The 23,580-nt window shown below is 35.4% G+C and overlaps 1 protein-coding gene across 1 annotated transcript; it reads right to left on the bottom strand.

Annotated features, from left to right (window-relative positions):
• Positions 1-6: 6 nt before the first annotated feature.
• Positions 7-23,558, bottom strand: LOC105266996 (uncharacterized). The gene is made up of 9 exons (XM_011305557.1): positions 23,271-23,558; positions 16,083-16,320; positions 11,766-12,922; positions 9,669-10,150; positions 9,479-9,591; positions 5,742-5,867; positions 5,552-5,665; positions 1,863-2,032; positions 7-1,553 (listed from the first exon to the last, which is right to left on the bottom strand). Exons 1-9 carry the CDS (start codon positions 23,277-23,279, stop codon positions 93-95), a joined length of 3,870 nt encoding a protein of 1,289 aa, XP_011303859.1. The 5' UTR covers positions 23,280-23,558; the 3' UTR covers positions 7-92.
• Between the last annotated feature and the right edge of the window lie 22 nt (positions 23,559-23,580).

The raw sequence follows: 23,580 nt of genomic DNA, 5'->3' as shown, positions 1-23,580 counted from the left end.
TTGGTTTTTGTTACATCTGCCATTAAGCTGACAAGGCAGCATTATCCTTCTCAAATATTTAGAAAGAATTTGACCCGATGTTTACACTTACTTCACTCGACAGGATTAGTCCATGCAAACTCCATAGCGATACGTGGAATATCAGTACTGGCTGAGGACTCATCCTCACTGCTTGTAGCAGATGTCTCTTCAGAGATCATTGCTTCCCCTCCAGCTTCTTGAGGAGTAGGTCCTGCTGTTTGCTGATCATTAGCAACATCTACAGGTATCTGACCTGCAGGAGAGACAGAGGGATCACTCCTGGGTCTCCTCCCAGAAACAGGTGTTGAATTATAGGCTGGAGCCCACCCATCCTCACGCATTGTATCTGAAGTAGAAACACTCTTTGATCTCGCTCTAATGTCCAATGATTTTCGTGGAGTTCTCCTCAAGGAATTCTGCCTCGAAACCGTGGCTGTAGCTTCATTAGTAGGTAAAGGATCAGAAGACTCATCAATCTCCAACGTCCACGACACAGAATCTCCTTTCTGCACCATGAATTTAATCATTGAAGAAGATGTGGGATTTTTCTCAGCAGTTATCGAATGTTCAATGTGCTCAGGGCCTAAAGACCTTGACAATCTATCAGGCGTTGCCAGCTGGTTCGCCAGGACACTCACAACTTCGTTCTTCTGTCTCAATCTCCATTGGAGTTCCTCGTTTCTCTGGGTTAGTCGTTTGTTGTGTTTAGAAACCTCGTGGAATGAACCCAGGAGAATTTCATTTTGATGAGATAAAGTTCGTTCATAGCACTCTTTACTCTGCAGCTGGGCTTTCAGGTCTTCGCATCTAGCCTCGAGGGACTCGACTTTTTGCTCGAGAGTATCTCTACCCTCTACATCACGTCGTAGGGTCTCAATTTCACTTCTCATTGAACAATTTTCCTGGCTCCGTAGTTCTAAAACCGATCTTAAAGACCAAACTTCTGCGTGCAAACTCGACGATTGATCACTGCTAGTATCCGAATTGACTAAATTGTTTGATTTTCTCAATTTTTCGAGTTCAGTCTCAAGAATCTGAATTTTCAATTGCTTCTCTTTGAGTTTCTTCAACAATAAATTATTCTCGTATTTAAGTTTTCCATTAACTCGTTGTTTCATTATTAGAATTGGCTTAATGCAGGATCTTAGGGACTCCATCTCTTGCTTGATGGAATCCTTAAGGGGAAATTGGGATGGCAAATCTTCAAGTGGCTCCTGAACATTTTCATTGGTATACTTCTGCTCCAGTTCCTTCGAGTGTTCTGATTTGAATTTTTCAATTTCCGTCTCGTGCTGTTTTATCAAGTCATTGAGAGAGGATTTCAAACGTTCCTCAAAAGCAGATCGTTCTTCACTTAGTGTCTTCTCCAGCGTTGAGATTCGTCCTGTATATTCAATTTCTAAATCTGATCGAAGATCATTTAGAGCTTTCTGGTGCTTTTCACGTTCAGAGGTAAGTGTCTCCTGAAGAATGATTTGGGTTGCATTGGAGTTACACAAGGTTTTTTGTACCTTCTTCGAAGCCTCCTCATTCTGAAAATACCAAAATAATACCCATGATGACAAATTTCATTTACTACTCATTTTCATCCACTAATAGTTTACTAATTTCAACCAATAATTATTACTAATATCGATCAACTTTACCCATTCTTATATTTATCTTACATATATAAATATTCCCTCACAATTTCCTCTTTAGTGAATTGTTTTGGATTCTGAGCCCTCACTCAGTGATAATCAAAATGAGATTTCAGTTTTGTCATTTGACATTTTGTCTCCGGTAATTTTGAAGGAATCTCTTAAGGAATAATGAACTAAAAAAGGTGAACGACTACTCACTTGTCTCATTAAATACTGAATAGTTAAACAGAGAGCATCAACAGCATTCTCCGCTCTATTAATCCTCGATGACTCATCCAAACAATTAGTCTGTGTTGCTTGTTGACGAGTAGTAATGGAAATCCTCGGTGAAATAGTTGTACTTGAATTAGATTCTCTTCTGATTGAATCTGAAATCAACAGTACAGGCGCCATCACCGTCTACCCTCAAAAGTCTTTTTAGCAAATGAATTAATGATTATATTATGATGAAATGAAGTAGAAAAATCTAACACCACCAATGTGTCACTCGGCACGTCTATTCAATGAATGGTAAATAGTCTAAGTACCCGACACTTTCGTACTTAACGGCCCTTTGGCAATTGGCCAATCGGATTTACAGTATACCTGACGAGCCGCCCGTAAGTACCCCATGCGTACTTTATTTAATGAGGAGGAGGTACAGAGCTCAGTGAAAATGGAGACAGCATTATAGCCCGGTGTCCTTTCGTAATGGTCAAGGGTTTCCTTACTACTATATTCACCTAGTTTAGAAGATGTACCACCTACCGAATAATTACCACATGCTAAGGGCCATAAAACTCCTCCCATACACAGGAAACATTACCTTAAGGGTGTACTACACCCATATAGCCAGAATTAACGTTTTTTTTTTTTCGTTTTTATGGCAAACTTACTGTGGGGTTGACGTGACAGAATGTAACGTTTTTGCATTTTGTCATTATTCAATAACTCACGAAGTTTCAAGGTGGCAAACATTTTTCTGTGTTTTTATTATCGTATCATCATAAAACTTCGTTAACCATTAAATAATCACGATACGCGCAATTGTTATGTTTTTTTTATATCAATCACAGGGATTATTTGCTAAATTTTAATGACGCGAATTTCGATTGCATATGGGAGTGGAACATCCGTATACGAAAGATAAAATGTCACTCACGAGATTTATATTTGATTTGAAAATGTTACGTCTTAAGTTAATTATAATTTTTATCAAACTCAATCTTGTTAATCAAGGGTTTTGAATAGATTTATATATCGTAAATTACGAGTTTAGGTTGGACTCGGTATTTTACGAGATATAAATGATAATTTTAATTAAAAAAATTTTAATTCACAACTTTTTAAAGTTGTAATAATTTACGATTATCGTTATCTGTGAGTTGCATTGAAATAAAAATTCATTTAACATTAAACTATCACCTACGCTCTTATTACTCCAGGCCATTGAACAACCGGAAGTACCAATTTTGAAGGAAACGCCTACCCTCGACAGTATGTATTTAATCAAGGTCAAATTCTATACTTTCATTCAATGGAAATTTCAGGCGACGAATTTAAAGGAAATTATATGCGATATTAATTTATTCTTTGTCTTCATAAACGGATGATTTAATTGTGGATAAAAGTTATTGCGACACTTCACTAAATTATTCCGGAAGGCTCATTTGAGTGTAGAGTTTAGAATCAATCTGAATGTCAATAAGTAGAAGACATGTCTTCGACGTATCGACCAAGGAATTTAAGGTCTTAATTAAATGATCAAGATATGACGACACTCTCTGTTTCATAGATTCAGCTCGACTGAATTAGCTCGAGACCCTCGAGACACACGTTAAACCGCCGACGATTTTCGGGAACTTTACGCGCAGTTATTCCCCATCAGTATTTTGGCACTAGTCACCCACTGAAGTCTATTGAAAACACAGTCACTCAACATTTGCGCAAATTTTTTCATTACACAAGTTCGTCAAAGTCACGTCCTCCTCCAAATAAAGCTCTTCTCTGTCACTATATTCGCATCAAATAGTTCAATTTAAATAAAACAGATATAATTTTAGAAAATCAATCAGAGCCGACTGTTCCACAGCTTTCCTTGACTTATAAAAGATTGAAAGCATTTGCAGCTTATTTTCTCAGTGGGTTTAGAGCCAAAAATTATTCATAGAGAATTTGTTCGAGCGAATACGTCGCTTTATTCATTTAGCTTTTAAGCTCATTTTATAAATGGAGATGGATAAATGGAAACTGTTCGTTAAAATACAAACTCCTATACCTCAATATCAAACCATCTACCCAAACTGATTGAGTAATTGATCCTTTTGCGGAATGGAATTTTAAGCACAAAGGATTAACAAACTAGTTCAATATCATCTTTTACTTTTTAATGATTGGAATATTTCCTAATTACACTTGGCAACTATTGCTTTATCAGCAAATAAAGATGTGGATTTAAAAAAAATGAAATGTTCTGAAGAGCATCTTACGGTTGGCAAACAACTGGGAAAAATATAACGCAGAAAGATAGAAGTTCAGAGAAAATTACGACATAATGACGTAATTCTCAATTGGCAATCGCGTGCTCTCTTTTTTTTTATAGAAATATAAAAAAGCAGAAATTTGATAGATTAGAGGAATTTTCAGGTTCATATCACCGAACAACACACGAAATTTCCATCTAATTTTTGGTGGAGTCGTCTTATATAAACTTTTTGATGTCTCTGAAATAAAAACTTCTTGAATGTAAAACGATTTCATAAAACACAGGGGTAATTTTTTAAAATTGATGTACAGTATTTAGGGTCCCGTGATTTTTTCACATTGTTCTCACTCTTCTTATCGATTTCCTTCAATGAATTCTCCCCAAATCGATGCATTTTCAATTGATTAATTTATTTTAGTCAACGCCTATCAACTTCTATCCGCAAATTTCTGACAGGTTCATGAAGAATAATTGACAGGACAGAGGGAAATTATCACTAATATAATACCACGAGGGCCTCGGAATTATCGAATATTTCCGAATAGGTTTACTGCAAACAATTAAGCATTCCCAGGTTCTTGAAAACTTGAGGAGCTCTTTTGTTTCCAGGAAAGTTAGAAGGAAATATCCAATTAATTTTGAACCTCGAATTGTATTCGGGACTTCATTTTTTCGTTGAAATTTGAGCCCATGAAATTGCGCCTTGAGACAAACAAAAGTTCATTCTTAAAAATTGAGAATAAAGGTTTAAAAAGCACAGGGCTATTTTTATTGATTAATTTGATCAATTTTTTCCTGAATACCACAATTGAATTCAATATATCAATTTTAATCAACTCGATTCGACGGTTTTCTTTCATACGTATAGGTAAGAGACAAAATAATTAAAAAGTTATCAGTTGAGTACCGAATAGCTAGATCGAATGATACCAGCCAGAAAAAATAATAGAAGCAACACGGTGTGAGGAGAATAATCTACCGTACTCTGGGCTTTTTAAAATTTTTCTCCACTTCCAATAGTGAAAAATACACTTCTCAGGAGTTATCTTCAGGGAAATTTTTTTTCGATTTCAATTCTAAAGTCTTTAATTCAATATCGCAGTAGTAAACTCTGATAAATCCATTTTTTTCGAGTCCCACTTTTAACCAATATCTCAGAGCTGAAGAAACACTTTTTTTCGCTCAACGATTTTTTATAAAAAATAAGACGAGAACTACAAAAAAGGTAATTACAAAAATACCATTATCACCCTTTAATTTCGAGATATTGACTAAGAACTGACCTCGAAAAAAGTGCACTTGTCCTAGTTTACCACTTTGCAATCGAATGTCACTTAATTTCCCAGTAGAGCAACTCAATTCTTTTTCCAGTGTTGTAAAAAGGTTAAAGGTTTCTCTAAACCCATCAATAAAAATGATTTACCTTTAGTGACCGGTGTAGACATTAATGTAGTTTGTTTTACAGAATAAACTGGTCCACTGTTTGGTGCTGAGCGTCGAGAGGATGTCGACTTGCGAATCGGTACCGGGGTCTTTTCTGTAGAGTCGAAAGAATACAAATGTATGAACAAAGAGGAGTGAATAATATTGGAGTATTTAGATCATTGGCTTACCCAGGTTGAGTGGTGATAAGTCAAGTGTACCGGCCTTTTTGGCATCGTGACTGGGGACTCGAGACTTGAGGGTCGCACGACCGTTCACGGTTCTTCGTTGTTGGGTCACTGCAGTTATAGATCGTTCTGAGGAGTTATAAAATTGAATTATTATTGAATGAAGCATATTTTATGACGGACCGTAAATAATTAGATTCTGTTAATGAATTTATTTTGCCCTAACCAGAATTTTTATTGCAATTTTTCCGTGTAGGGGAGAATGGGAGAAGTTGAGAGGTGGGAGGAATATTTATAAGGGTAATTAAATATTATGATTACAGAAAATAATAAGTAATAATCATTATACAATAATTAAATCATAATCGATTTTCAATAACTTATTTTTGAATAATTAATATCCGTTGATGAGTTTATTTTGGTTTGAGAAAGTTAAACTGCAATTTATAACAATTTTTAACTTCAAAATATTTTTTAAGGATTCATTACTCGAAAGTTTTCTAATGCTGTGATTTTCTAGGCACCATCGAATATTTTGTAGAATCATCAAAACGATAAAATTCATGTTTTGAAAGGATATATGGGGCATTTTCCGAAAAAACAAACACAGATTCAATTTTGAAATTTGGATTTTGCTGATTATTTTGGGGATAATAGTAGATAATGAGAAAGGTATTTAATTTTTTTTTCAAACTTTTCACTCTAACCGTTTTCGAAATATGAATTTAAAAAAATTTTTAAACTTCTCAAAAATCTAAATTTCCTTATTTTATTTCTGTTTACTATTTCCAAAAATGCCCGTAATTTAAAAAGGTGATAAATTGGCACAATTTACATAAGAAAAATATGTGTAATAAATATTTCGTATATGTTTCTTCTATATATTCTTATATTAGTCCCCTGCCTATCCTATGTGTCGACAAATAATTTCCAAAGGGAATATAATGAATATCTCTAAGAATTGTAAATATTATTTACTATTCTCATAATAATATTTTCCTATTTACATAGAAAAACGAATGAAACTAAAATTACTAAAATTCTTTTTCTATTTCAAACGCCAGAGTAATTTCTTTTCTGCGTGGGATTTATTAAAAAAACATTAGTATCCTCGCGGTTCCGATCTTTTTATTTTTAAAACCCATAACCCCTCCACTCCCCAGTTTAAAAACCCACAACTTGCTCTAGTTACACCCATAAAAAATATTGTTTATCCCGGAAAGTACCTCGTTTGAAGCTTCCAAATCCTATTTTTGATTCCCTTACTAGGTCAGCGCGAACAGGAGTAGTCCTACCCTTGGATCCTTGCTGCCCCATGATGAAAACCCCAAGAACAACCGCAGCAACAATCACAATGAAAATAACAGTAATCTGACTCGCAAATTGCATCAAAGATCAGATTCAACTGTTATTATTCCCCGAAGAATCCAAGAACTCTCAGAGTTCTGTACTAAAGACATCCATTGTCTCACCCAAGAAAATCTGCACAGAGCCAATGCTCAGGGGTTCATCGATACCTACATCATATATTTTTTGCCCTTGGTGACTATTCTGAGAGAAAATTCCACTGCAGGTATCTAAACGGCCAATCACCCTGCAGCCTCACAGATTAGTGAGGTATCATGGCACGCTTTTACCCTCATTTCCACTTTCAATCTACCACCACAACATGTCCACGAAAATTTCAATACCTTCATGTACATTATACCACTAATGACGACCAAACCAAACCAAACAATTACATTATTATATATTTCAAATACGATAACTAAATCGTTGAATTGATACATCCGGTTAGCACAGTCTTCAACTAATGCGACAAGTTATGCATGAAAACCTCAAGAATGATTCTCTTGCCATCGACCTTGGATGGAGCACGTGGTTGCCAGGTGATACACCTGTCTACCTTTTACATGGAATGGATATTTATCAAGTGGGGGAAAAGTGCGAATAGCCAGAAGGTAAGGCAACGGGGCCAACAGGGGCAACGGGGGTAACGGGGGCGACGGGGGCAACGGTAAAGGGTCTAGCCGTGGGACCGGCGCGGTTGCCGAGGCAACCGAGAATCCAACGGGACAGAACCTCGAGGAATACACAATGCCGGAAATAAACGGCTATATGCCGTTGACCTGCTCAGCCCCATCAACAACCTCTACTTTTCCTTCACGCTTTTCACTGATTCATCTTGATATTTTCAGTATCCAAAACTGGTACATGTCTATAATTACGATTAAACCAATTTTCCACGTTCTTTAATCATTCGAAATTCAAATTCACCCATTCTTAGTTTTATATTCAAGTGAAATGGAGATGAATCTGGGCATTTAGAGGACTTGTGGCGATTTTTTGGGGGGAAATGAAGTATTAATCATGTACTTTGCTGTCGATTGAACCGGACGTTCCACCGTGGGTGACCCGAATAGAAAACGCGGGGATACTGAACCTACAAAGATGCGGACAACCGAAAGGCAGTCAGCCAGCTTAGCGCATGATGCTATGCTATGCATATACCGATACGTCCTATATGTATACGTACATAAAATGTTGGCGAGGCAGGGGATTACGAGAGTCTCCGAGGGAACCCGAGAAATAACTTGAATCTTCAATAGAGTTGCTCATACACCAGAAATTCGAAATCATTCATATTTACCATTTGTGCATCTTCATTCTATTCAGAAATTATTTCTCTACATAATGATAGTTAAGAGATTGTAACTCATGAAGAAGACATTATGAGCAGAAAATGTCAATACCAAAAAACTCCCCATTCATGTTCTCACCCGATCACTCGATAATTACAATTGCTTCGATCACGAGAAATTACTTAAATCTTGAATGGAGTTTATACGCCACAAATTGGGAATAATTAATACTGACGACTTTTGCATCTTGCATTCTATTTGGGTGAAAATAATCAGTTGAAAAAGGGACTAAATCGACATAGCTTTCTCAATTAAAAACGGGGAAAGAACTCGATTTAACTCTCGAACGTGAAACACAATGCGAGCTAAGTCCCCGAATTCTTAGAAATTAATGACTGCGGAGGGTGGAACTGACCCAAAATAAAATAAAATTCATTAATTAATTTGCACAAACTGATAAGAGAGGATCAATCAGGTTGTCAGTGCTCCTGTAAAGTTACTTTTTTCGACTTGCACCATTTTACCGCTGCGCTATTGAATTAGAATTACTTCATTGATTGCTATCGCTGAGGAGAGTTATGGAATAAGACTCATTAGAAATTCTATTGAGAATTTCGGCAGAAGTATGAATTAGCTTCATCAACGGGCCCATTACCGCGGGGATGAGCCCTTCAAGTTGATAATCTATTTTGATGTCAGATTTACTGAACTTTTAGCTAAATGGGGAATTTGTCATTGCTAATAGATTGATTTGGAGTTCATGGATCAATATATCCCGGAATGAAATCCGATTACACGCCGCCAGCATTTTAATTTCTTATTCTGCCAATTTGTTGAGAAAAAGAAATTGAGAGAAATTTATAAAAGGATTTTTTCCACTGGATCGGCTTCCAATTGGTATTGAGCAAGTAATTTGCATGACTTGTCGCACCTATCTCTTTTATCACTCCATTACAGCAATGCTGGTAATAATAAATATTGGTAATAAAAATAATGAGGGCATTCTCAGTGAAGAATTGCCTCTGCATTGTTTGACCCTGGTTTCCAATGCTTTCCACTCTTAAAATGAAGACCCAATAAATGATTACGATTACTTACTGAGAACAGTTTCTTTGCTGAGTCCACTACTCAGATCGCTCATTGAACTGCGGACTGAGCTACGAGCAGTTTCTTGACTGGGGGAATTTATGCCCTGACGCCCGCGCGATCGTCTGAAAAAATATTTTCCTTCAGTATAAAAACATGTTGAAAAATGGTCTTTCTACGAAATAAAACAATGTTACTGAACCTTTTGTCCTTCGTGGCTTTGCCATTGTTGTTAGCATCACCTGGGGATCTTTTGGAAGAAGCAATATGTCCACCTGACGGTGAAGACATTGTTGGAGTACTTGAAGTAGAAGCCGATGATGTGAGACTTTGCATAAAACGTGACTTGACTTCTTTGCGTTGCGGCCTTAATCGCTGCTCGGATTTACCCGCTTCAATCTTACTCATCACCGCATCCCAATGACCGTTTTTACGGACCCTCGTGACGCGCCTCAATTCCTTTGGTGAATCCTCTTTAGTCGTTGACTCAATCATCGCTTTTATTTTTGATTCTACATTTTTCTTTGGCATCTTGTATTTTTTCAGAGCGGAAGCTTCCACTTTTCCTTGGGCTTTTGTCAGGTTTCGATGGGTGTCTACTGCTGTTTCTACATGAATTACTGTTATCTCATGTCCGCCTGAGGAGTTGGAATCACTTGTTGTGTTCAGTGGATTTTTTGGAACCTGTTGACATTTTATTATTATCTATTATGCTCAGAAAAGAGGGAACAACAATGAAGATTTATTGGAAATAGAGTGATTGAAGTGCCGCATGGACTATCTATCGAACCTAATCTTTTCTTTTAATTCTATCTGATTAATATACATTTGGGATCGATTTTGTGTTGCGGCAACTACACGAATGGTTATAAAAAGTGTTGGATTTCGAGGCTCAGGTTCAAACATCACTCTTCCAGAGTTTTTATATTTCCGGATTTAGGAAATATTTATTTCTTTGTTGATGTGGGACTTTCCCTTCATGTTATAACAAAAAAGGGGGAAGTCCCGGAGGGTGCGGGTTTTTCCCGAAATACATACGGTGGCCAGAAAGGGTCAAGAAAGGAAAGACCAAGGATTAAGGGTAGAAGGAGAAATTATATTGCCCTCTGCAGAGGAGTTTAACCTGGAGCTCACAAGTAATGTTTAGTCAGTTCGAAGTAAGTCGTCATTCAGAAAAGTACCTCTTGAGTCAAGAGTCTTAACTGTCAATCTAATAATTTTTAATAATAATTCTCAGTCTTCAAAATACTCCAAGTGTCTATTTATTTCGATCTCCATAATCCAATAAAAGGATAATGAAAGAAAAAGAGGAAAAATCATTGAAGGGCGCTAAATCGTGGCTATGATTGAAAGGGATCTACCAAGGGTACAAAAAAATAATAAAAAATACGCAGCTCAGCATTGCTATCCACTGCATTGAATGACAGCTAGATGCAATGGTAGGCTGCGCATTGTCTATTATTTTTAAACTTGGTAAATCCTTTTCAATCAATATAACTGTTTAGCGCTCTTCAAAGATTTTTCCTTTTTTATCTTCATTATCCTCCATGATCCTTTCATAATCTTCCGAGTTGTTCCCGCAACACAAATTTATTTGCCAAATTTCAATATATTTTAAGCTAGATGGAATTTAAGCAAAAGATCCCATTCAATAGGTGGTTCATCGGGGCCTTGAGTTATCTGTGATGAAGATTCCTATTTTCTCATCATAAAAAAGTCTATATAGGATTAGTTTTTAAATTTTTATTGGACCCAATCAGAGTGCAGTATTCTTGGTCAAGTGATTTTTAAAAATCGAGTGATCTCGCTAGTTACGGAGAAGTTATCAAGCCGATAATTTGCGTCTAGTCTGTAGATGATTTTTCACAAATTTGATAGATATCGTTTAAATATTCGGAAAATCTCAATTCCAATGAAAAACGGTCACTAAATTTCCCGTTGAGATTGAAAGTTTAAGAAGATTGGATTTTTCATGGTAATTAATTATTGACATTTCAATGAAAACTTGAATTTTTAAGTTCAGCAAGAAAATGCAGCATCAAATACAATTGAATTTATAATATATTCAAAATTCAAGAAAATGATTGCATGAATTTTCAACATTTTCATTGTTTTTCCGCATGGACCCGATAATTGAAAATTACCAGAATATTTAAAAAATTAACTACGTCATCAATGAAGAATTCTATACAAATGACATGTCACTTGTTAAAAATTTCAAGTTTTCTAACTTGCAATAATAATATTCCAACACTGTAAAAACAATCTTCAATGAATGAAAAATGTCGTTGATAATTACCTGCAAAAAATCCATAATAACCGCAGGCATATCCGTAGTGAGGATCGGTGTTAACTGAACCTTCTGTGACATTTGTGTATCAGCAGTGTCTGCAGTATCCGGTGTATTAGCAGTATCCGGCGTTTGATCTCCGCTCACCTGTTCAAGCCCATTGAATCTCTCATCTTGACGTTTATCAAGATCTGAATAAATTCCACTGGAGTCCATCTCCTCCCCCGCAAAACTTGGACAGCGTCTTCTAGCATCTGCAGGTGCACAAAATAAGGTGCCATCGATGACCTGGGCCCGACGATCACCTCGGCCCATATCTTCATGGGCGTCAGCATCACTCTCTGTGAAGAAGTCCGAATCTGTCATTGGATCCTGCAAACGACAAGCTTGACAGGAAGCTGGTAGAGTGCCAGGTAAACTTCCAGAGTTCACAGCAGGTGGATCCGGTCCTCTGCTAGCAGGACGAGAATTTTCACCGTCCCCTTGATAACCTGCCTCAAGACTTGTGATACTTGTCACAGAAGTAACAAAGCTCATAGGCAGCGATGCTGCTGATGTCACTGATGTCACCGCAGATGGAACATTCGTTGTCACAACTGAAGAGACCACCTGTTGATTTGTATAAATTTCTTCGGTCAATTTTCCACCCTCCGGGGGTTTAGGATCAAGTGGAAGCTCTTCCAGCGATGGGGAACGCTCACACAGCAGAATATTCGTGTTTGGATTATCCACGAATTGTATATCTGTTGGTCTTGATTTATGCGAAGATGATGTTGTTGTTGCTGCCGGCACACCACGGGAACCGGTGAGATTCTCACACGAAGGAGTGCGGGAACAACTCAGGGGTACTGTAAAGTCTGTCATCTGATCCGGTGTGAGGATCCCGAGGCTTTCGTCGTGCTCAAATGAATTTTGTTTATTCAATGAGAGATACTGATGTGTTGATAAACCACTGCTGATATTGATGCTGTTGATATCATTGAGGGTACTTCCGAGAGTCGTCTCGACTAAGCAGCTATTCCCTATATCCTCCAGCATAGTCAATTGGCCGTGGAGAGAGCCGAAAAGGTCATCCTCTTTTCGGTTGTAGGAGAGCTCCTGCTGGAACGATTCATCCTTGAGATTCCAAATTGGCGACACTGCGTGTGCAATCCGTCCCAGTTCCCCTGATAGACAATTAAGTGAATGTTAAATACATTCTATTGTTTGCCAATGCAAATTAAATATATATATTGTTAAGTGTCTGTCTTTACTTTCCATCCTCTACTAAATTCATGCTGTCTATGCTATCGTCTTTCAAGAATTATTATTATTATTATTTGTGGAAGAGATGAACGCACTCTCTGATCTTTGAAAATGGACCAATCAACTTGTTTCTCGAAAAAATCATTATAGAAAATATCATTATTATAAACAGAATAGCTGCGAATCCATTCGGAAGCTCACCACCAATTGTATTTGTAGAAATTAAAAGTGAGGGAAAAACTAATACATTCAATAATGATTAAATGTCTCCTGCCAAATAGTCTCGGTCAACTACTTGATTCAAATTTTTTTGTTAATGAAAAAACTGCACACATATACAGGTATTTTCACGTTTCATAAGGCTACTTCATTTTCAGGCAAAATTAGAGAATAAAAAAACGGTTAATTACAAAGCTTCCAACCGACGTGCGGTGGCCGTGTGCTTAGAGCGTAGGGGGTTGGCACATGAGATTCGTGGGTTCGATTCCCAGTCGGGGAAATGCCAGGGGTTTTTTAGAGATAGAATTCGCTCTAGCTTGCACAGGTTTCATCGTACGAGCGGTAGTCTCGAAAGAGACGACTGCACCTGGCCAAGGTTTTTTCCCATGTGGTTTTCCCCTCGGCCCACGGCGTAATTGCGGTACAGGGGCAACTGAGGATGGGAAATGTAAAAGCCCGAAAGGGTATACATGTGTGGACAAGTTTAGTACAAAGCTTCCAGTCGGGAGCAAAAACGTAATAAAAGCGATACCCAATGGTGATGCATCATCAATCAGTCTGACAAATAAATATTGCCTTTCCCATATAAACTTGTTTAATTTACAATTCCATTGATTGAAACATTTTTTTTCGTTCTCTATTGTTCTTTAATTCAAACGTTCCCTGAAACGTCTTCTTCGTTCTCTCTCAGTTTTACTATCTTCCATTATTTTTGTATTGTTCACGTCATCTGTTTTTCTTTCCTTTCTCTTTTTAATTATCATACTGAAACAACTGTGCATACTCTTCGATTGTTCTCTTATTCAAAATTTTCCGAGAACATTTTTGGGTTCTTTCCTACAATTTTTCTACAACTTATACCATCATTGAATTGATTTTACAGATTTTTATAATTTCTTTCTCTTACTATTTTCTATTGTTGTTTCTAAGTGAAAACATCAATTTTTATGCATTTCCGAATCCGATTTCACGCATACTGACTTGCATTATTGTTGTCGGTAAAAAAAATGGCCGACAAATTTGAACAAACAGTTGAAAATAATGCGGATAGACGTTCGATTGGAATTTTTTTACAAAAAATACGAATCGAAAATTCATTTATTCGTAATAATGAAGTAAATATTGTTTTTGAGCCGGAAATCCCGGAACGTTTCAGGACATTATATTTGTATTATAAGATTGAGGGCCCAATATTATGGAATCACCGAAAAAATATGACAAAAAGTGCTAATGTGTCATGGTATTTCACACTCAACCGATATACGGAAAAACATGACTTAAATGCGGATGATGATACGGAGATGAAACAATAACCGTTTGAAAGCCGATTTAATAAGCTTCAAAATGGTATAACATATGTTGACCTTGACGGTAGGAATTGGAAGTCTTGAAAACTGAAATTATCACGTGGGAGAAAAAAAAACGATTTGTTATATTTGAACGTGTATAATTCGAAAACGAAGTTAAAGACTAGAACAAGGGGCGAATCATTGGAAAGTTTCTTTTGTCATCTTCTCAATATCACATATGCGCAATGTATCGAGCGAAGAGAGCTTGAAAAAATGGTCTAAGAATGGGCGAGCGTTACAGGACATTTCATTTCTGAATTTAAATGTTCAGGAATCGGAGAATAATTCAAACAGCGAAATGACTGTCATCTCATATAAAATTTCATTCTCCTAGCTTTGAAATGCTTCTTTCTACTACGTATTCATTGCGTATCATTAGATGAAATGCTGAAAGAACTCTCAAAATAAAATGTGCGAGTGTAACGTAACATGACATTTTATATCCATTTTAATGTTTAAAACGCCATAACTCCCGTATAGGTCGCCATCCGGGCATAAAACATCAACCATTAGAAAGCTAATTTCAAAATGGTATAAATGGTATAATATATTTCTCAACCGAAAAAATAGAGGACTTGGAGAACTGAAAGTGTCGGCTGACTTAAAGTGCATGATTTTTTTAATAAGGTTTTTTTATTTGACTTTTTTCTCTGTGTACTAAAAAGTCTTGCACAACGGAGAATTTGTTATCTTCAAAGATGTTCTACTCGTATTGTTTGATGAGATCAATTCCTGTCCCGATATGTAGCCGGCTACATAAAAAGATCACTTGTAAAATTGGTCTAATTCCGGGAATTTCAAACATAAATATAACTCTCTAAATTGAATTCGCGGAGTTATGAAAATTTCAAGGTGTAAACTTTAAATAAATTGTTTTGACCAAAATTGAAGTTGAAATTAAACCATGGATTTATTGGATTTCTACTTGGAAATGATTGGGATTCCAATTTAAACAGACCGTAGGTAATTGGGTGTCATGATGATGCATTGAGTTCCGAATGGAAGCAGTACAATAGTCCAAAATAAAGTTTTGGATTTGTTGTGTTATATGCATCAATAAGATCCGAACAGTCCGAAAATCCAATTTTTGTGCCGTGTCTCTATAAATATAATTGTAAGTGAGGCACTATCCAATGAGGACGAATAAATCAAGTGAAACTAAAGAGTTTATTCATTTATTCCCATCATAAAATCAGAGAAATGCATCAACATGCTTTTGTTTTAGAAAATTCAGTAGCGAAGTGGTGAACTGGGATTACTACTTTTTTTCGAAGGCAGTCTTTAGCCAACATCTCGGAATGACGAAACCTAGCAAAGTTTTCGGGTAAAAATTTTTCATACAAAAAATTGGGTACTACAAAAAGGCATTTATGAAAATATCATTATCTTCCGGCAATTGCGAGATATGGACTCAAAGCTGGATTTGAAACAAATTGAGATGTTGTTTATCAGATTGCAACAGAATTATTTGATGATTAAAGAAGAGAGGAAAAAATGTCCTATTTTTATTTACCTGCAGCAGGTGTAGAATACGCACAAGGCACCCCCGAGAATCTTCCCCTGGGTGTTTTCAATGCGATATCCTCATTAAGTTGTGGGGGTAAGAAGCATCCTGACGATAAAATAGTGGATCTTCTTGAATTTCCACCAATAGTCGGCCCACTATTATTTGAAGCCGATATTATTTTAGGTTTCGGCAGAAATGATGGTCTTGCCGCTCGTGACACTGGAATTCTACTTTCACTAGCATTCTGCAGACAAAAACAACAAAATTATATAAGATTAGATTTTTAATGAATTTGAGATGATAAAAAAAGGATTGATCGACTCCTCCGTAGGTCAATAGATAGAGTCAATGAAAAAATAATTAAAGGTGTTAACAAAAAACTTTTTGTGTACACAACTGTATCGAGAGTGAGAATTCGACTAGATTGGAGTTAAGTCCAGATATTTCTCAATGTAGCAGCGGACAATCATCATTATATTTTAACGCATTAAATTGTACGTGGAATGCGCGTGCGCATGAGCTACATAATTTTCTTACCCACTCCAATTGAACATTACTGCACGTACATAAAGATCGTCATTGTATGAAATAACGTGCCATAAAATTAAATTCTGAAATCCAGGGGAACGTTAGCCCCGTCATGCTGCTGCTCCTTGGCATGATGCTTCACAACATAATAGACATTATACTCAAACGCTATGTATATAATATAATACATCCAGTAGCAAGGACACTATGAAACCCCTACTGCATATGAGACATTCCATGCTAGCTCGTCAGCTTTAAAAACTTATGATCTCGCATTACGCTGAGGATAACTCCGACCAGTCACCTGGTGAATATTAAATACACTCAGACAAAAATTCACTAAAATATTGTAAGCCCATATGTTTGCAACGATAAATGTTCTTTTACTAAATTAGATTTAAAACAATCAAAAATATTTTGGGACAAAGTAATTCGATTACTTTAATCTTTTATTAAATTCGCATTAATTCAATCTTAACAAATATGTAGTAAAAATAAATAAATATACTATTAATGACAGAGTTATATAAAATCGAAGGAGAAGAATTATTTATTTCAGTCTATTATATTCATTGAAAAATATTCTTCCGAATGGAATTCATTCAATTTAATATTTAGCACTCGTAATGACATATGTCTTTTCGATTGTTTATTAATTTCAAAAATACTATTTAATTCGATTTTTACCAACATGTCGAACTTACGGGTGTATACAAATATATATATAATATATATATTATTGTATATAAAGAAAAATAAAGCCAACTCTAGTTGTAAAAAAATAGATGTGAAATATAAAATAAGTGTTGAGATAATATAATATCGCTTGTTTTCAGATGAAAGCGGTCCATTCATTCGGGGCTTCCACGGAATTCATCCCGATTGTCGATCAAATCGATTGCCTTTATCTCCATGAAGTTATAATTAAGTAGAAAGTTCAAGGGACATTGGAGAAATAATTGACTCGCTGTTTGAATTCTCAAATTAGTCATGTTTCACAATTTATTCCAAAAGGTCGTAATGACACTTCCTGAGGAAATAGTAAGTGAATGTTTCAGATAATTTAAAATTATGAAAGTCTTATTCAGAGATTACTTTCAATCCTCAGGACCAAATTTTTGAAAGCACCAGTTTTGATATTTTCATTAATTGGGAAATATAAATAATTGAGTGACAATGCATTAAAAATAGCTCGAGGAAATAATCCATCTCGATGTTTTAAAGAATTCTCTGTCATCGACCTAGAATTTTCTTAGACAATTTTTTCCATGTTTGCCCGGAAATGGAAAAATCCGTGAGGAAAGATTTACTATGCCCGTTGGAAAAGTATATAGAGAACAGGTGCGAATATATATATATATTCTTCTTATGTGAGATGGGCCAATATATTTGTTGTAAAGTGATAAATTATAATGAATACATTTTTTTCGAGGCCATTTCGATATTTTCATTCGATATTTCGGTATTGAAGGGAGATAACGATATTTTCATTCGATATTTCGGTATTGAAGGGAGATAACGATATTTTCATGAATAAGTTTTCTGTAGCTCTCATCTTTTTTTATAAAAAATGTTCTTGCAACAGAATCGCTATGTTTCTTTAATTCCGAGATATCGGCTGAAACGACTGGTCTAAAAAAATGTACTTCGCTATATTTCTTAATCACATCTCCCAAATATAAATTTCTCCGGGAGGATTCCCTCAACAAATATATTTTTTCATTCAAATCCCGTCATATCTTCACCTTGAAAACTATTTACATCTCCTGTCACTAATTAACATTCATACAAAAGTGTAGAAAGTACTCGAATGTTTACAAAAGGCTGGTCTTCACGAGCACGGACCTGAAGAGGTAACCACGTTAAAACTTTCCGTTAAATTTTCAATACAGTCTACAAATACCATAAGATGTCAATGCTTATGAAAACATGAAGTGAACTTATACTACAAAACATGAAGGTTTTCCTCAAAAAAATTTGTCTTTCAAAAATGAATTCGAGAAACATCCGGTGAAACCCTTTATTGACAGAAAAATCTGTTGAAAATGCAGAATCTCTCGTTTCATATCAAATTTTAGTGAAATTAAAAAAAAAAAATTTAATTGCCCCTTTAATTTAATCAATACTTTGTCTGTCATAAAATCTTCAGAATTAGATGAAATCTTAAAAGGCTCATTAAAAATTGAAAAAAGAATATGAAGAGTCGTACATTCACCCGGTGGAATAATGTCATCACAATCAACTCAATAAATCATTATTTCGTGATCTTCATTGAGTTTGATTAAACGACAGTAATATGTGGGTCTCTCCTTCACTCATTCTTTTATTGCTCCTGTTTCTATCTCTCTCGCATGAATTAACACAAATTTCATTCAATTGCAGATGCGTAATTCGTGCTAATTCACTCCGCCTACCTAACGTTATTTCTTCGTAACTCCGTTATATTCTATCTTCTACTACGTGTGCACCTTGAAATTCTGTAACAAACTATAGTGAAAGAAAAAAGAAGATAAGTCAAGAATTCAAGTGCTGTCAGTCTCAACTGAGCCCGTAGATTACGCGCTTTAAAAACATACAATAAAGAAACATTTTTGGTGGTTTATTATTCCTCATAAATCACTCTTTCTATCCACCTCCAGTAAGAAAATAAAATATATTTTCATTCAATTCAATATTTTAGTATTTGAACAATTATCGAATTAGGTAATTTTATTTTGATGAATTATTTTCTGATGGAAAAAATGATTTCTTGGTATTCAAATCTACAGTTTATCACTCTCGAAACGAATACTCATTTTAACAATCAACAAGAATTAACATCATTTATGAGTGACTTAAAGTGTTAATTCATCAAAATATCGTTCAATACTACCCCGAACTAAATTTTTGACAGCAAGGAGTTTTTTCGCCATTTAAGAAATTAATTTTAGAGAAGAAATGTGTGGATTTCAAATTTACCCGCATCACATACTGTTGGAAACCTACACTTAAAATTTTTAACAACGACGAAGTTACGTGAAAAAATCTGTGGAATATTCATTCAATTCATTGATGAATCGTTTTTTTTTAATACTCTGGTAATTCTCGATGTTCAGGTCCATATGAAACTGAGAAGTTGTGAAAATGTCGAAATTTCATAATTAATATTCCTGAATTTCCAATTTCTGGAAAATTGTAATTGTTGTTAAATTTTCGGGATGAATGCAAAAGTTAGTGTCCGTTGTCACTCAGAAATAAATTCAAACTCATGTATTAAAAGCCCAATATAAGACTTAACAGTTGCAATTTAAGACACAATCTTCATTTGGAATATAGGAGACTTGAGTCATTTGAAAGTCTAAACTTGAATGTCCCAAAATAAAAGTTCATTTGATATGATTTAAGACAGAACGTTAGACCTTCACAAATCAACTCAAAACTTTTACAACTGACTGGAATTGTCTCCGAGTCAATGAGTTCTATCCCAGAATTTTCTTTAAAATTCTGTCGATTTATTCAATAACCTGTTGTTTAATTGTACACAATCAACAATGAGGCACGAAATTTCAGAGCCCTTGAAAATTATTGTAACAAAATAAAAATTGTTGAATTTTTCAACTTTCATTGCGAAAATTCTCAGAAAAAACTAACACTATCGAGATAATAATTAAATAAGATATGATGATTGTTTAATAGCATCAATATTAATTAATAAATTTCAAAATCTCAATTTGAATCATCACGAAGTACTAAATATTGTCTTAATCTATTCATGATTTTCGAAAAGATGAACTTGATGATTCCGAAAGATTCGACCTCAGACATTTAATCATCAAATTTAATTCAATTCAATTAACCCTGATCCAAGTCTCAATTTCCACTCTGTAGAGGACTTGAATTAAAAGCGCAAGTCTAAAAATAAGATTTTTTTTGTGTGTAATGAAATTTAAAAAAAAAATGTTAACATTGCATTAATTCCTGTTCTATTTACTATAATCATTTACGAACCGCCAGGAAAACACAAAGAGCATGCCTCAAAGATAGTTTATGCGATAATTATTGCTGACAATAAATCACTGTATTAATTGTCTGTCTGAAAATGGTTCAACTCATGCGCTTTATTGTGTTTGAATAACGTATAAAGACATGGAAAGTTATTCAATCCATATTGTTTTCATACTGTTATGCTTGGTGAAATAAATGCAACGATACGAGACCGATGGTTATCCGGATAAAACAGCAAAATGCAAGTTTTTTGATTGGACTCATGTGCCCACAGATCCGCACACGCCGCACATAAGTCACTATTATATATTCCTAACTATATAATTAAACCTCAAGATTTCCTGAAAAATATTGAACACGTAATGAAGTAATTCTTCTGAGTAATGTTTTACAACATGGAATTTCTGACGTTTCATCTTCATTTAAAATTCTCATTGTGCAGAAACATTACATTCTGCATATATTGATGACACGCAATGGCGGTCTACTAGATTTAATACGCATCAAGAGGTGCACACGGCTATGTATAAACTCGTACTATATAGTACATATGTAGCTATCGTACGTTGTATTCACATACTCCACTCATACACTTCAACAGACATATCTATTACGTATTTCCAATAACTCCACAATAATTACATTACCCTATAACTATTCCAATCCTCAATTATTCCATTTTAAATTTAAAAAATGCCACCACTAAAAAACAGCAGCGATGCCATCCGATTATAGTGTTAAAAAAGGCACAATAACTTCAACGAATACGTAATTGAATAGAAACATTTAATGAGAACTCTTACCTTATGTAAGATTCACTGTTCATCATTGTCAACTTTGTGAAGTGAACTTGAAGTAGTAGAAAATCCATTGAAATATTAAAACGCGAACGACTTGCTGACACTTATTTACATTTTACTTTTTATTATATAGTTGTTGTAGGAGTATATAGCGGATTGTTGGTGGATTTTTATATATTAGGTACAGGTAAAAAACGGGGAAAAGTCTGAACGCGTGACCGATGCGCTAGACCGCTCAGTACTGATTCCCACCAATTGTGTATTCTCTGGATCGGTCTTATCCAAGTTGTAAAGTGAGGACAACCTTCAGTAACTGCTGTACGCACCGCAACTGAACTAGTCACAACGTTTGCAATAGTCTTTAAACGCTGCATGGACGGTGTCTTTGGAGTTACTATTTGACATATAGAGAATCTCCAACACATGTACTGATTAACGCAGCTGTCGTTTTTAAATGCCAGGGTATGTGGATAGAGCCACGTTAATAGTACCAGCGTAACCGGGACCTCTATACCGACACTTCCGCAATGCTCCATCGACTTTTTTTTCTCATTCGTAACTTGTCTAATTGAATCGTGTGAAAAATTGCAGGTTCTTCCAGTATAATTCAATCCACACGGAAAACTATCAACTCCACACGAAGAAAAATTCATTGTTTCCTCTTCACATTCAATACCTGCATGAAAAATCCTTTATAAACGATATATATACTAATGTAGTAATTATGTGCACATGCATTCCGGAAAAATGCAATACATCGCATATTTTGTTTGTTACGACTACAAGAAAATATAGCTGGCACTGGCAGCTCTTTTGGAAGGATTTATACAGTTACTGGTGGCAAATCCATGTACACGGAGAGAAATATTTAGTAAAAATTACGGAACTTTCAGTTCACTTACCGATTACGGAGTTGATTCGAAAAATTTAAATGACGGTATCGTTATTTTTCACCGATAATTCAGATAAAAATTACGGAACACCCCGGAAAAATTCCGTGACTCTAGATAAAAATTACGTGACAGTTCCGTAAAATTTCCGATCACCACATTTCGCTCCAGAATTACGGAAAATACACGTAATTTTTATTGAATATTTCTCTCAGTGTATTTGGCAAGAGAAACTTTTTTGCTGAGTGCACGGAAATTTTTGTTACATGATTTATCATCAATTAATCGTAATTTATCCTGCGCTATTATTGAAAACAAAGTAGCTAGGGGTCACAAAAGATGTTTTCATAATATCTACAGCAGTGCTTTAGTCCGTGAGTCATTACTAAGACAACATTTAACAATAGACAACAATTCGTAAAACAGGTCAGATATGAAATCCCCTGATAATTACTCAACTGTTTCGGTGTCCTATTTTTGGAGAATAAAGAAAAGTTTTCTCTTTTTGTGGAAATCTCGAAAGATAAACAACTTTTTTCACTAAATTCTCCTGAACGCTCTCATTGCCGATATAATTCCATCGTCATTAACATTTTTTCTGCTGAGCTATAAATTAACTGATTTGCAATAATAATTTTTTTGTAGACTCCCTCTCTCCTGATTTGTGAGACGAGTGAGAAGTGAAGCCGCACATTGTCGATACTCTTTTAGTTGTTATTTACATTTTACTTGAATTAGATTTCCTTGGGTAAGTTCAGCCGACCTTATTCTACGCTCTGTTTTTGTTTGACTTAGTTTCAGTCCATTTTCATCAACTCTAACAGAAATAATGAAAGTCAAGTGCCCATTACATGCGTCATTTTCATAAACACGAAATATACATCATAATCAATGAACAACCCGGAAAAAAGCCTCGACAAAATATATAAACAAATAATAATTCAGTGAATGAATCAAGTTTTATCAGATGAAAATGCAAACATTACACTTACTTTCGCCATTGTGAAGTGGATCGATCCCCCAAAATTTTCAAGAGGTGTGTGATTGTGTCCTTGCAAAAATCCGTGTTATCATGCACTGGTGATAATAATCGATGGAATGTAACTTTTACATCATTGCTTGTAGGTTTAAATAACTTGAACAATAATTTATAACTGTTTTCAATCACTTTTTCATGATGGAAACCATGGGTTTTCCGATAATTTGAGGACGTTATTCTGACCGGTGTCGTACGGAGCAATTGAGAGCACGGTATTGATCAACGGCGCGGTCATCGAGGGCGTCGCTGTTCACCAGAATAGT

The sequence above is a fragment of the Fopius arisanus genome, unplaced genomic scaffold (assembly GCF_000806365.1).
Source record: "Fopius arisanus strain USDA-PBARC FA_bdor unplaced genomic scaffold, ASM80636v1 scaffold00043, whole genome shotgun sequence".
NCBI classification, from domain to species: domain Eukaryota; kingdom Metazoa; phylum Arthropoda; class Insecta; order Hymenoptera; family Braconidae; genus Fopius; species Fopius arisanus.
Note: the sequence above shows the minus strand (reverse complement) of the source record. Positions and strands in the feature narration are given on the sequence as shown.